The sequence below is a fragment of the Rhinopithecus bieti genome, unplaced genomic scaffold (assembly GCF_001698545.2).
Source record: "Rhinopithecus bieti isolate Rb0 unplaced genomic scaffold, ASM169854v2 scaffold_6371, whole genome shotgun sequence".
Classification (NCBI taxonomy): Eukaryota; Metazoa; Chordata; class Mammalia; order Primates; family Cercopithecidae; genus Rhinopithecus; species Rhinopithecus bieti.
The window spans coordinates 617134-633023 of NW_016805121.1; the positions used below are offsets into that span (position 1 = coordinate 617134).

The window sequence follows — 15890 nt, forward strand, 5'->3', positions numbered from 1 at the left end:
GCGCCTGTAGTCCCAGCTACCCGGGAGGCTGAGGCAGGAGAATGGCGTGAACCCGGGAGGCGGAGCTTGCAGTGAGCTGAGATCCGGCCACAGCACTCCAGCCTGGGTGACAGAGCGAGACTCCGTCTCAAAAAAAAAAAAAAAAAAAAAAAATCTGCATAGTACTACCTTGTTTTGCTTAAAGTCACAGTTTCTAAGAAGCTGTCTATAAAGTTAAGTGAGGACTTACTGTATAATGCTACATGGGTATACCAGTTTCATTTGGTGGACAGTTTTGGTTATTGTAAGTAATGCTGAAGAAAAAAAAAACACATTGTACATACTTGTTCAGGAGAAATAACTGGAAGCCAAACCACTAGGTCAGTGAGTATGCATAAACCTAATCTATAGCTATTGCCAGGTTTCCCTACAAAGAACTTAAATTTGTCACTTTCTTACCAACACTATATGGGTTGCCTTTCTTCAAAGTTTCACCAACACACAGGATATTATCAGAATTTTTTATTTTTGCTAATAGTTGAAACCTAGTTGTTTTAATTTGCATTTTGCTTATTATAAATGAGGCAGAGCGTCTCTTTATATATTTAAGGGCTATTTGAATTTCCTTTTCTGCCAACCAAATATAACCTTTGCCTCCTTTCTGTTGATATATATTGATGTTTTTCTTACGGTTTGTTTTTACATTTTAAGCTTCCATTTATTAAGGAAAAGCCCTTTATCTCTCTTGTATTGTAGTTCACTTTTCTCAATTTGAGTTTTGTGTCCAAATTTTTGGTGTTTTGACTTTTCTATGAGTGTTTTCTTTAATGTGAACGTTGTAGAATTTATCAGTCTGTTTGTGACTTCAGGGTTTTATATCATGCTTAGAATGACACTGAAATTTTTGTAAAATTTTCTCTCAAGACTCTCTGGTACTCATTGTTTAAGTGAGGGTGGGGGTGCATATGCACATGTACTTCAAAAAAGTATAGCTAAAGTTTATTTAAGGGATTTAACCTCCCTCCCTGCAGGCTAATACGCAGTTGTCCCAATATATTTTGTTGTTGAGTCCTTTTTTGTTTTTTGAGACAGAGTCTCTCTCTGTTGCCCAGGCTGGAGTGCAGTGGTGTGATCTCAGCTCACTGCAACTTCTGCCTTCTGAGTTCAAGTGATTCTCATGCCTCAGCTTCCTGAGTAGCTGAAATTAGGCATTCACCCAGCTAATTTTGTGTACTTTTAGTAGAGACAGCGTTTCACTATGTTGTCCAGGCTGGTCTCAAACTCCTGGCCTCAAGTGATCTGCCTGCCTCGGACTCCCAAAGTGCTGGGATTATAGGGGTGAGCCACTGCACCTAGCCTATGGAGTCCTTTTTTTTCTTCCTGTTTTGAAATGCTTCCTTTATCTCCTCCTTATTTTCTTGATCTGTACCATTGATTTGTGTGTCTCTGTTCCTGTTTAGTTAGTTTCTATTAGGAGTAGACTGACAGTAAACAAATAAGAAAATGTTAAGCAAAAATAAATTTTATAATTTAAATAAGCAGAGTTATGTGGTAGTCAGTAACTGGAGAGCTGTTTGAATGTTCAAGACAGGCCTCCCTGAGTAGGTGACTTATAATCTGACATGAACATCAGAAAGAAAGTAGCAAGGTAAACATTCAGTGCAAGAACATTTTAGGTAGAGGAAATGGCCCCAAGGTAGAAATGATCTCCATGTGTTGCAAAAGTAGAAAGAACAGTAGGAGCCTAGTAGCTGGGGGAAGAGTGATGAGAGATGCTGTTGGAGAAGTGGGCTGAGCAGAAAGAATGTGTTATGTAAGGATTTGAAGGCCAGGTTAAGGAATTCAGATTTTAACTGTGAAGGGAAAGTACTCAAGAGCAGTGTTTTAAAATTCAAATAGTCAGGGATGGATTTTTCTTATGTTTCTCCTACAGAAGGAGAAAACAGAGCATAGATAATTTGTAAAATAAATACGTTCCTATGTAATTAGGAACTATTTCTGTAGACATATGACCCTATAACTAATTTCTTTCCTTTTTTACATAATTCTGCAGTTAAGGAAGACAGTTTTTTAGATTTATAAAAGTACCAAGAGCTTAGAACTCAACATAATCCACTTGCATGGAATAGAATTAAAGACAGTGTTATGGTATGTTTTAAAATAATATTTTTTTCTTCCTTTAAAATGTTTGTACTAGGGAACAGACATCCTTGGAAGAGGGAGAAATTCCTTGGTTACAGTACAATGAAGTCAATGAAAGCAGCAGTGATGAGGGAAATGAACCTGCCAATGAATTTGCACAGCCAGCTTTCATGTTGGATGGTAACAATAACCTGGAGGATGACTCCAGTGTGAGTGAAGACTTAGATGTGGATTGGAGGTATGTAGCATGATTTTATTAGGATACTTAATTAGACTCTTTGAGTTGAATGAGTTCATGATTCTAAATTATTGAAAATTAAATTCTCTGGCCTAGGCTAAGAAATATTCTAATTTTTTTCCCAGTCTGTTTATTCTCCTCTTCTTCCAAAGCCTCATTTTCAAATGTTCCTTCCTACTTGGACCCTTTCCTACTTCCTCCAGTGAGTGACCTCTTCCTTTGACCTTTAGCTCTCTTGAAACTCACCTTATATCCTAGTTACTTATACACATTTTTTGAGTTTTAGATTTCTGACTTTTAAAATTTTGCTTTGTATGCCCTGTAGCACTTAGCATAATTCTTTCAAAAATAGCTTCTTAATGAATACCACTTGAATTTTAAAACCTGTGGTTGAATCAGAAAACTGTAAGAATAGTTTTCCTTCCCTGTTCTTCCTTTTCCTTCTCTGTATGTAAAATATGGAAGATAAAATATTACTTTCCAGGAGATGTTGAAAGCATTTAATTTACTTTATGCTTGACAAAGAATAGTCAGCTTCAAATGAAAGTAACATATAAGTGAATTGTATTCTGGAATTGTTACTACTTATGATACAATGCTCAGAATTTAACTGTTTTGGTTTATAGTGTCTTTAAAGTGTGTAATAGTCCACTGAAAGCAGGTAGCTATTGAGATGTAGAAAGGGTGTCCTAACTGATCCCCTTTTTTTTACTTTTTCTGGGGCAAAAAAGATATCTTGATGTACTCACCCTTGTTTCTTTCTCTGTACAAATATATTTTAAGAATTTTGTGTTTTCCAGTTAAAATTCCTTCACAGAAAATTCAGAAAATAAATAAGAAAAAACTCAGGTATATCTCCTGAATCTCTTCAGGTTTCCGGAACATATGTTTTAAGCCCTCTTTTGTGTCTTTAATTTTTCTTTCTGTGTGTGCTAGCTACTTCTCTGTACTTCTCCAGATTGTTCCAGATGGGAAACTGAACATCTTGAGATCTTCCTTGCCCTTTCCTATTCTTACTTCCCAAGGGGGGAAAAATGTGTGGAGAACAGACTTTTATCACCATTTTGGGGAAGTAGAAATGGTATTTCATTACAGCCATGCAATTTGTAATTCTACCTTAAACATTCTCATACTTTAAAACACATTTTCTGGCTTCCCATACGTTATGGAGAATAAGCCGCTTTACCTAGTCCCAGTCTTGCTGATCTTGATGCTTCTCTCTTTTCCTTCCTCTCTGTCTCCCCATTGCCTTTTTACTGCACTCCTTATTAATTCGGAAGTCTTCTGTCTCCATTATGCAAAGTAATTCCTCAAAGTGTTCAGCAGTTGAAAGAATCATCTGTTTAGCATCATCTATGCATGTTGGGAGACAATTATGGTTTCATATGAAGGAATTTTTTCTGTTGCACATTTTCAAGACTCTAAAAATAATTGTTTTACAGCTCTGTTACGAAGATGCTCCTTCCTATAGGGGCACTAAGATTTAACGGATTATTGACTCATTGAAATAGTGCAGTGAGCTTTTTCTTCCCCATCCTGCATAAAAGTTTTCTATACGTCTGGTTTTCCTTTAGGACAAATCATTGAAAGTGACATTACTGAGATACGTAGTATTTTCAAGGTATGGATACATATTTCCAAATAACTTCCAAAAGGTTGTTTTACCTAAAATTTGAAAGAATAATGGAAGTTTTTCCTGAATATAATTTGTTTGTTTGAGATGGAGTCTCGTTCTGTTGCCCAGGCTGGAATGCAGTGGTGTGATCTCGGCTCACTGCAACCTCCGCCTCTCAGGTTCAAGTGATTTTCTTGCCCCAGCCTCCCAAGTAGCTGGAATTACAGGCGCCTGCCACCACATCCAGCTAATTTTTATATTTTCAGTACAGACAGGGTTTCACATTGTTGCCCAGGCTGGTCTCAAACTGCTGACCTCAAGTGATCTGCCCTCCTTGGCCTCCCAAAGTGCTGGGATTACAGGTGTGAGCCACCATGCCCAGCCTCTGAATATAATTTGAACTTAAATTTGAGAAACTATTACTTTAGGTTCTAGTTCACTGATGATCTTTCTAGACATGGCTGTTGTGTTAAGGTTTTAGAAACCTTACTAATGGTCCAAAAATATACAGAGCTTCAAAGTAGTTTTTTTTTTTTTTAATTATAGAAACATTTTAGCATTAATTTTAAGACACAAATTTTGAAGGTTGCTGTATGTCCACACCTCATTATTTGCTTATATGATACTACATTAATTTATGTGGCAATGTCTAAAGGTTGATAAGGTGAAAATGTGGTTTCATTTCCATATTAAAATAGCATGCTATGGGTAAAGCCATGGCAAAGAGCAGCAGTTCTTGTCTCTGAAGTCAAACTTTGGCACACGTGTTTTCATTTCACCACTGCTTAGGAAAAAAGTGAAGCCTTTTGGTTTGTTAATTTAGTTTGAAGGAAAATGGAAAACTCCTCTATCAAGTTTGTTTACTTGTTTTCATTGAAGTTGCATTAGTGTTCAGAATACTCAAGAGTACCTGATAGCTTGGTGTGGTAGGAAGTGACACAGAGAAATCATCGTTTCAGATACCGACAAATCCCAACTCTACCATTTGTTTATTCTTTGATAACTCCTTAACTTCTCTGTCTTCCTGTAAGAAATTGAGTTCTTATTAACCTAATAAGATTGTGAGAAGTTAATTCTGTGTGGATATAACTGTGGTTTAATAGAATTTTTAAATATTTTGATATAATTTTAGACTTACAGAAAAGTGGCAAAATAGTACAAAATCCTCATATATCCTTCACTAAGATTTCCTAAATGCTAACATTTTAAAACCACGTTTGTGTTACCATTCTCTTTCCTTTGTTTATACTTATAGTAAGGTTTTTTCTGACCCACTTATGAGTAAGTTGCAGGCATGATGTCTTTTTCTTTACTTGTAAATAATCTAGAATGAACTTCCAAATCCAAGACCATTTTCTTACATAACACAGTAAATAAAATTGTCAAAGTCAGTAAATTAATGCTGATACAATATCATCTAATCTACAAACCTTATTTAGATGTTTGTAGTTGTTCCACCAGTGCCATTAGAGTAAAATTTTTTTCTGGTCTAATCTTTGTATTAGATTTTTCGTTGTATTTAGTTAACGAGTTTCTTTAGTCTCTGTTAATGTGGACATTTCCTTTGTCTTTGTTTTTCGTTACCCTGAGATTTTTAAAAAGTACAGGTCATTTATTTTTTAGAATATCCCTTAGGGTGTATTTGTCTGTCATGAATAGATTTGAGTTGTGAATTTTTAGCAGAAACACCCTAGAAGTGATGTTTTGTCCTTTGCAGTACATATCAGAAAATACATGGTGTCAAATCAACCCATTACTGGTGATACAAAATCTGATTTGGTTATGGTGTTATCTGTCAGATTTCTTTACAGTTGTCATTTATCCTTTTATACAGCTGACCCTTGAACAACACAGGGGTTAGGGGTGCTGATCCCTGTGCACTAGAAAATCCAAGCATAACTTTTGACTCTTCAGAAGGTTAATTACTGATAGTCCACTGTTGACCAGAAGCCTTATGATAAAGTAAACAGTTGATTGCCACATGTTTTGTATGTGATACGTATTACATACTGTATTCTTACATAAAGCAAGCTAGAGAAAAGAAAATGTTAAGAAAATCATAAAAAGAGAAAATATATTTATTCTTCATTAAGTGGAAGTAGGTCATCATAAAGGTCTTCATCCTTGCTGTCTTCATGTTGAGTAGTAAGCTGAAGAGGAAGAGGAGGGATTGGTCTTGTTATCTCAGAGGTGGCAGAGGTGTAAAAAAAACTGAGGTTAAGGGTACCCACCTATACCCACCTCAAGCCCCTGTTGTTTAGGGGTCAACTGTAGTCAATAGGCTTCTAGCGTGAAGATACTTTGAGACTGTAAATAACATGTTTCTTCTTAAACTGTCAAATTTCCATCCACTAGTTTTAGCACCTATTAGTGGTTCTTGTCTGAAACAATTTTTTGTTTTTTTGTTTTTTGTTTTATGTTTTTTTTTTTTTTTTTTTTTTTTTTGAGACAGGGTCCCATTCTGTCACCCAGGCTGTAGTGCAGTGGTGCAAACTTGACTCACTGCAACCTCTGCTTCCCAGGCTTAAGTGATTCTCCAGCCTCAGCCTTGCGTGTAGCTGGGACTACAGGCATGAGCTACCAATGCCTGGCTAATATTTGTATTTTTTGTAGATGTAGGCTTTCGCCATGTTGCCCAGGCTGGTCTTGAACTCCTGAGCTCAAAGTGATTTGCCCACCTTGACCTCCCAAAGTGCTGGGATTACAGCCACCACACCCGGCCTGAAACAGTTACTACCATGGTGACTGCCAAGTACATGATGTTAGAATTTTTACCTGATTATTTGTAGTGGGCCAAATTACAACTGGATATTATGCTTTGAGTGTCTAGATTTGCTTAGCCTGGAGAAGAAAAGAATTATTGGGAGATAGTTGTCTTCAGTCGTTTGAAGGGTTGTTTTGCAAAGAGAAGGAAGACACAATTTATGTTGTTTCAGCAGGCAGAATTACAGCAACAGAGCAAAAGTTGCAAGTAGGAACACTTAATATGTTTTAAATTCGTAGTAGTGCTATCCCGCCCTGGTACATACCACCTTAGAAAGCAGTGTATTTTCTGTGTGGAAGGAATGTTTCTTCTGTTTCTTGAATGTCTACTATGGTGCCATCCCTGTGTCAGGCACCTTTGCACACCTACTATGTCTTACTGACTTCAGGGCTCTCTCTTTGTACTACATCTTACTGCTAGATGAAGGAGTTTCAGTATTTCAAGGGTGGATGGATTCAGTAATTCTTAATATTAATTCCAAAATCTGTGATTATATGAGCATGTCTGTTGCTTTGTATCATGTGATACTTGATTTCCAGATACTGCTAAACTATAACATACTCTTTCTAAGAACCATTTCTGTGTCCCTCGGCAATAGATGGGTAATTTTAATTATGACACATGGGTTGACATCAAAATGATTTTTGAGCTGGTTGTTTGTGGATGTTTAGGACTATGATATTCAAATATGATAGGATATGGAAGTCAACAAGTTTGTCTTTAGACAAAATAAGCTCAGTTTTGGATCTCTTGGACTTAAGAGGTGGTAGGAATACATCTACTCAAAGTGCCCCACAGACAACTAGAAATGTAGGTCAGGAGCTTCAGGGGAGTTTAGGAATTAGGTAGAGATTTAGGAATTACCTGCAGAGAGGATAATTGAAGAAAATGGGCTTGAATATATTAATAATTTCCAAGGGAGCCAGATTAGAGAGAAGAGGACCAAGGACATGCTTACGGTTTTCAAATTTTGAAATACTTAGTATTTCCAAGACTAGAGGAAAGGGAGGAATCTCGATGTGTTCAGGGGTAGAGGAAGGAGAATAGGACCAAAGTGAGACATGTTTTCCTTCTAGGAGCTTAACGGTTTTTTAGAGAAAATTATAATAAAAATGAGCAGTTAGGAGCTAGATATTTTTCAAGCTGTATAATAATGGAGGTGGCCTAATCTTAGAAGAGGAGATGATAGATTAATGAGAAAGGCTTGAAATAATAAAATATTTTAAAATCCAGAATTATTCAGCATTACAAAATGAGAAAAGGAAAAAGAGGCCATGAGTAATGATAGAATTAAAATAAATATAGTTATTTTCTTTGTCATACTCTCACCTACATGCAGATTGGAAACTGAAAAACAGAAGGAGAAATATGTGGGAAATAATCGGGTGGGGAAATGTACTGTATCCCTCAACTGAAATGCTTGGTACCAGAAGTGTTTGGGATTTGGGATTTTTTTCCTGCATTTTGGAATATTTGCATATACTTCCAGTTGAGCATCCCAAATTTGAAAATTCAAAATCTAAAATGGTTCAAAATCTGAAACTTTTTGAGTGCCAGTATGACATACAAAGGAAATACTCATGGGCACATTTTGGATTTCAGATTTTCAGATTTGGGATGCTCAACCTGTACCTTTAAGCAGTCTCTGGAGTTAGAGCCAGAAACACAAAAGATAATTTTTCTATAAACTTTGTGCGTTGAGTTTGGCAGCCTGTTGGATGAGGTCATGGTATCTTAACTACTTACCTTTAGCACCTCACTTTTCTATTGGGTTCCTCCTGCCCCTAACCCTACAAGTTGGTATTAAAATATTTTAAGGTTTTCTGTGCACAGCATGCTTATTGGCTTGTCAGTATGCTAATACAATTATGTCCTTAGCATAAGATTTCCCAAATCATAGTGGTGAGTTTTGTTTTTCTGGTTTTTTTTTTCTTTCTTTTTTTTCAGCCTATTTGATGGCTTTGCAGATGGACTAGGAGTTGCCGAAGCTATTTCATACGTGGATCCTCAGTTCCTTACCTACATGGCACTAGAAGAACGCTTAGCCCAGGCTATGGAGGTATGTTCATAACGCTAATGTCCATATATAAGTTGATGGGATACAAAATGATAAAGGTTTAAAGGGATTTTGAGACTATTCTTAAGAAAAGGTGAATCTTTTTTCCATCAAAGTTTAGTAACAGTTATTGAATGATAATTGTCACCAGTATGTGTATACAAATTATACTTGGTGTCCTGCTAGTTTGCCTTAAATTTCAGTATTTCTCAGTTTTTATTGCAGAATGGAAAATGTTTTGCTTACATTTAGAAAATATACCTTTTTCTCTATTGAATTATACAAGTACGAGAGTGAATATCTTATATACACATGCACAGGTGTATTTGTGAAATGCAGTTGAAGCTAAGGATATATTACAAATCTCTTTTTTTCTCATGGCTTCTAAATACTATCTGGCTGCCTAATGCAGTTAGGAAATTTGCTCCTCCTAATCCCAACAAACATATACACACTTCAATAAATGGGGCATATTTGCTGCCTAAGTTTCTTTTGCCTTCTTTTCATTATTTAACTAAAACAGAAAAACCTGTTCTTAAATGTTATTTGCCTAAGTTCAAAGCCCAAGTATTTTCATGTTTGGGAACTACTACTGTACCAGTGGATTTCATTAAAAGAAGTCTTTCTTTAAATCACTATTTCCAAAATATAGGTACAGAAATGACTGGTGAATGAGCCACAGGTGAGAGAACAAAAAAGTTGGTAAGAACTTTTAGGAGCATTATAATATATTTTGTCTTTAAATTTTCTGAGATTAGAAAGTCCAGTTTATGTATTTATTTATTTTCGAGACAAGATCTCACTCTGTCGCCCAAACTGTAGTGCAGTGGTACAGTCATAGCTTACTACAGCCCTGAACTCCTGGGCTCAAGCGATCAGCTCACCTTAGCCTGTCCCAAGTAGTGGGGACTACAGATATGGGCCATCAGAACTGGTTTGGGTTTTTTCTGTTTTTTTTTGGTAGAGATAGGGTATCACTATGTTACCCAGGCTGATCTCAAACTCCTGCCCTGAAGCAGTCCTCCCACTTTGGCCTCCCATAGCACTGGGATTATAGACATGAGTCACCGTGCCCAGCCAGAAAGTCTGCTTTAGATTGACAAATTAGGTAGCAGGTACCTATCTAATATTGATATATTTAATAATATATTTATATATCTAATATATTACCTCTCTAATATATAATATATATTAGATATATCTCTATTAGATATATTTGTCTTTAAATTATCTCTAATTTGTAATATATAGTGCGTACTATATATACTATATATTACATATATACTATATACTATATATATTACATATATAGTATATATTATACATTGCTATATATAACATATCTAGTGTACCTAGTAATACTATATAGTATATATAAGCTATATATAACATAAGCTTATGATATAACATAAGATATATATAACATATCTATAGATATTAGATACCTATCCATTTGCACACACACATGCATGCATGTACATGTTCACATACATTTATGCTAGCTCTGCTTTGTCATCACTTTTTTTACATATGTAATTGTCCATGGAGATTGCTTTCAGTTATGCTTTACGATGAATGTTTTTCTCAAAGTAACCATAGCAGAAATGCTCTATACTAGGAAAAAAGTCAGAAAGAACATCATGAGATAGGATACACTTAGGATTTTTGCGAAATTATTTAACCTGCCTTGTCAAATTCTGTGACACATAAGAAATAATGGTATAGCATGGTAACTTGCATCAGAAATACATAAAGATTAAGGATCACTCATTTCCTTGTGCTAGGTCTGTTCTAGGGTCTGATTTCACAACATTTAGTCTTTCATTTTATGCTAATGGTTTATGATTTCCTATAATATGGAGATAACTTTAAAAAGAAGTGTTGAGAATGAAATGTTTTATTATGTATTACTAGTGGGGAATGTGACATTTGGCATCTGGAAAGAAGAGCCAGAGAGACTGGTCTTGAGAGGTCATGCTAGGTAAAGACACTAGCAGTAAACTAAGACGAGGCAAGTAAGAGCTTACAGTCTCAAACATTGTTGGCTTCTACCAGTAGTGAACCCAGTGGCATTATTCCTACCAGTCTATACTTCTACCTCTGTTTAATGGCTTTAAGCATCTCTCTTCTCTAAGGCTTATCAGCTTCTTCACAGTTTAGTGCTCCGATTTAATTTATTCAAATTTGATTGAAATGTTTCACTCCTAGAAAATCAATACAGTTGTCTTCCTGTCACTCTAGAAATCTTATTTTTCTGTGTTCAGTATGCATTTATTTAATCATTTTTTTAAATGAAACAAAATAATCTATGATTATTTCTTTTATATTTAACACTAACACTCTTTAAGTGAAACAAAACAAAACTGCTTGTTTTGTTTGTTTCTCAAGCAGCCCTATAAGTTTTTGGAAATAGTTGCTTTCATTTCTGGTATTTTTCCAATACTAGATTGATCATTCTATTCAGGTAGTGGCTTTTGGTGAAAATACTGGCAATGTGTCTTTGTCTCCTTATATCTGTGTCTCTAATTTGAGTGAGGAGAGGATAAAACATTAAACATCTTTAACTTTTTGAAATTTTTCTACTTCTGAAAATGGATTTTGAAAAAATCCCCTTGCACGTTTATGTTGACATCTAAAATTTTCAGCATAAATCTAGGTAGTATTATTTACTTTATCATACTTCTTCGCTAGAAAATGTTTAAAATTTTAATGTAAAAGTGGCTAAATTGAGTTACAATTAATAGTATCCAAATGATCAAAAATAAATTATGAATTTTGGTAAGTATTTTGTAGGAAATGCATCTAATGAGATGGAGGCATTTTCCTTTCCCAGTTATGAGTGAATTTTATTTATTACTGAAATGAGAAACATTTCAGCATAAGTTTTACTTCTGATTTTCATCTTATGAATGTAAGGTTGAAAAATGTTGTTCACCTAAATAAATTAACAGGAATGGAAGGAGTTTATTATGGCATTGTCACTGAATTCTTTTGAGATATTTGCCAAGAATCACATCAACTTAAGTTGTTTAGGTATTCCTTAGATTCCTTCAGTTTTGTTTTGTTTTGTTTTTTAAGCAAGGGATTGGAAGCCACCCAAAAGATTTGTTACTTAGTCATTAGAGTTCAATTCTACCTCAATACTTCAGATTGTCCCCCTGAATGGGTAAGAAGTGTGCTTTTATTTATAAAGTGGAAGAAAGGTAAGTATAAACAGAATGTTAGAACAGAGAACCAGCATGATATACTGCAGGTGCATTCTTATGTGGATCATTTTGAAGAAAGATTACCTATGAAAGCTTATTGAAACTGATTATCTTAAGACTGTCCATACCCACGGGCCCTTTGTAAAGTCTTTATATACAATAGCACCTGTATATACCCAGGCGTAGGCACTCGGAAGGCAGTAATGTGGAGATTAAGAAGATGGACTTTTGTGTTAAAGAATTAGGCTGTGTGACCTTGGACAATTCACTTAACCTTTCTAAGCTTCAGCTTCCTCATTTACAAAATGGGAATAATAAAATCTACCTGATGGGTTGTTGTGAGATTGTGTTAAAGCCTTTAGCAAAATAGCTGCTTGTATTGGGAAGCTCTCAGTAAATGGTATATTCATATAGGTTTATTCAAATCAACAGTCAACTAAGTGATGTAATCAGTGAACAAATCTGGATTCAGTGATGGTCATTCAGAATCAGTATTGCTATCTTCATTCTTTAAAAACTGAATTGTATTTTATTCTTCAGAACAAAATTTTGTGCTGATAAAGGATTATGCTACTTTAAACCTACATGTATTCTAGATTGGGTGATTTAGGCTATTTAGTTGTCTTTCTGACTCTTGGACTAACTATTGTAAATACATTGTACTGCCTAAAGGTGTAGATAGTTTTTTGTTTTTGTTTTTTTTAATTTTTATAGATTCTCATAGCAGTGGCTGTAAAATGCTATCTTTTGCTTGTGTTGCTTATAAGTGATCCTGGATTATCTTAAATATATGACAGTACCAAGGCAATAAGTTATTTTTACATATATGAAATTTGAGGTGTTATTAGCACTGCAGATGTGCAGATAATCATTAGAAAGAGATAACCCATTAAGACAAACATATATCAAAGCATAATTAGCCTGGAATAACCTCCCCAAATGAAAGTTACTATAAATAATATCCTTTATTTCTGTTTATGTGTAGCACAGATGAGTTCTTACAAGCAGGTTTTATCTTCAGTAGTACATATGGGGAATTGGAGGAGATTCGTAATTATAGCTATGTGAGAAGGAAAGGGACAGATAACAGGATCTTACCTCCCATTTCCTGTCTCGCAATGGGAAAGTTCAATATAAAGAATTCTAAACTAGAACAAAGAATTAGAATAACAAGGGATTGGCTAGGAGGAAATAAAAATAATTCTAAAGAATATGTGAAAAGCACGTATAAGGAGCAGCCACCACCTGTCAGGCAAAGCTAGGACAATCCAAGGAAGAGTGCCTAGTCTACCTCAGGGCTGAGATCCAGACCTTGATGGAAATGGCACCACGGTGGCTTGCTATATGAGAGAGAAGTCACTGTGGTATGTGTTGGTATAACTTGCTGGAAGTCAGCTCTCTTAGGGTGCTGAGGAGAGCTATTCATAGGAAGGTGTCTGAGTGGAAGCACTGTGCTGCAGAACTGTCCAACATGGGTGCTGGGGGAGGCTGCTCCCTGCTAAGTGCATTACAGGAACTGGCTGCTAGAGAAGCTGTGTGCACTGTAAGAGTCTAGTGCTAGAGAAAGCTATGAACATCACACTAGTCCTAGTGTGCTCTGTCAAGCAAGCACACTGGGACAGAAGGAAAGCCCTTTCCTCCAGCAGTGTTCTTCAACATCCCCTGTGAACAAAGCTTAGCATCATGCCAGCTGTTAGGAGGGAAAGTATTTAAACAGCCCAGATTTTCATAGAGCTGACACAATAGTGAATTTGGATTTGTGGAGCAATAATTCCATAAATGGAACATTCCAGCACGTTGACAACTTGGCTTCCATACATACCTTACAATGCACGTTTAAATTTCCATCCATCAATAGAATTGTATTTTCACCCCACAAAATACAGCTATTACTACAATTGAAGTTTCACCCTTTCCCCAGAATGAGCAGTTGGCTAGTTCCAAGAGTCATTGTATCTATTACTAGCTATGCATTACTCCATAAATTCATAGTCACACTGAATGTTCTCTTATATAAAGACTAAATTGCAAATTTAACTTCCAACAACTGGTATATGAAATAGAAATGGGAAAGAGAAAAAGTAAACTTAATATATACAAATAAGCACATACATAAAACAAGCACATAAAATAAGCAAAATTACTAATCCTTGTTCTGTATTTGGTCGTGAGACTGTAAATGATAGCTATAACTTCCTTCTTCCATGACCCAGTCATATTTTTCCCTACCCTCAGCCAGAAGCTCACTTAGCTGGTTAGGATTCTTTAGTTGTTAGAGTAACCCAAACCTACATTATATCTTCAGTTGTTCTTTCTTTTTTGTCTGCTGTAGTTTTCTGGTAACTTTACTGTTGAGCATGAAAGCACTAAGAGATTCACACTCCAGGGTTTATTATCACAGGGTTTTCAAGCAGAGGAAGCCTAGTCTGTGGAGGGCAGACTATTTCCACTGGTAACAGGAGGCTCAGAGTGACTTGGGGATTCAAGATTATCAGTTTCCTCAGAGTTCAACCAGATGTCCTCATTCCAGGTTTCAGAATCTTATTCCTTAACCAATCAATGGTAAAACTTTTGAGAAATTTGATGAGACTGAGAAGTCAACTCTTAATTTTCACTTAGCAATCCACACAGTTACATTTTGTGTTTGATTTTTAGGCGCAAGAGCTGCTTTTAGGGCTGTCATGGATGCTTTCTGGCTCTCATACCCTATTGTGAGGGCTAAGGGACCTGAGTTTGTAATTTTTTTCTGTAAGTGCACAAGGGCACTTATTAATAATCCATCTCACATCACAATTTTTATAGTTAGATCACTGTTGCTGTAAGGTCGAGTATAGCAGCTCTCTGGGCTCTCAAGACACTTGCTTCAGTTGGACCTTCATCACTGTCAACCACAGTGATACCTTGGTTAATTGTGATGCCACTACAGACTGTGGATTAATAGCATCCCATTCTCATTGGCAAGGAGCTCAGCACTGAACTCAATCTCACGGGCCTAACCAAACCAATCCCCAAATCCTTTTCTTGCAGTTCTGTGTCCTGCAAGACACAGAACTCTTTTTTTTTTTTTTTGCATGCTCTTCCCATGAATTTTTTTTTTAATACCTTATGTTCTAGGGTACAGGTGCACAACGTGCAGGTTTGTTACATATGTACACATGTGCCATGTTGGTGTGCTGCACCCATTAACTCGTCATTTACATTAGGTATATCTCCTAATGCTATCCCTCCCCCCTCCCCAACCCCACGACAGGCCCCGGTGTGTGATGTTCCCTATCCTGTGTCCAAGTGTTCTCATTGTTCAGTTCCCACTTACGAGTGAGAACATGCGATGTTTGGTTTTCTCTCCTTGGGATAGTTTGCTCAGAATGATGGTTTCCAGCTGCATCCATGTCCCTACAAAGAACATGAACTCATCCTTTTTTATGGCTGCATAGTATTCCATGGTGTATATGTGCCACATTTTCTTAATCCAGTCTATTATTGATGGACATTTAGGTTGGTTCCAAATCTTCGCTATTGTGAATAGTGCCGCAATAAACATACATGTGCATGTGTCTTTATAGCAGCATGATTTATAATCCTTTGGGTATATACCCAGTAATGGGATGGCTGGGTCAAACGGTATTTCTAGTTCTAGATCCTTGAGGGATTCACCACACTGTCTTCCACAATGGTTGAACTAGTTTACAGTCCCACCAACAGTGTAAAAGTGTTTCCTATTTCTCCACATCCTCTGCAGCACCTGTTGTTTTCTGACTTTTTAGTGATTGCCATTCTAACTGGTGTGAGATGGTATTTCATTGTGGTTTTGATTTGCATTTCTCTGATGGCCAGTGATGATGAGCATTTTTTCATGTGTCTGTTGGCTGCATAAATGTCTTCTTTTGAGA

General features: G+C 36.2%; 1 protein-coding gene across 1 annotated transcript in view; it reads left to right on the forward strand.

Moving 5' to 3' along the window:
• The window catches only part of PJA2 (praja ring finger ubiquitin ligase 2), a 73498-nt gene that overhangs the window by 45786 nt on the left and 11822 nt on the right, over nt 1–15890 (forward strand). Inside the window, exons 5-6 of the mRNA XM_017871202.1 lie at nt 2177–2359; nt 8686–8797. Coding sequence (XP_017726691.1) covers nt 2177–2359; nt 8686–8797 — 295 coding nt within the window. The remainder of the gene's footprint in view (nt 1–2176; nt 2360–8685; nt 8798–15890) is intronic.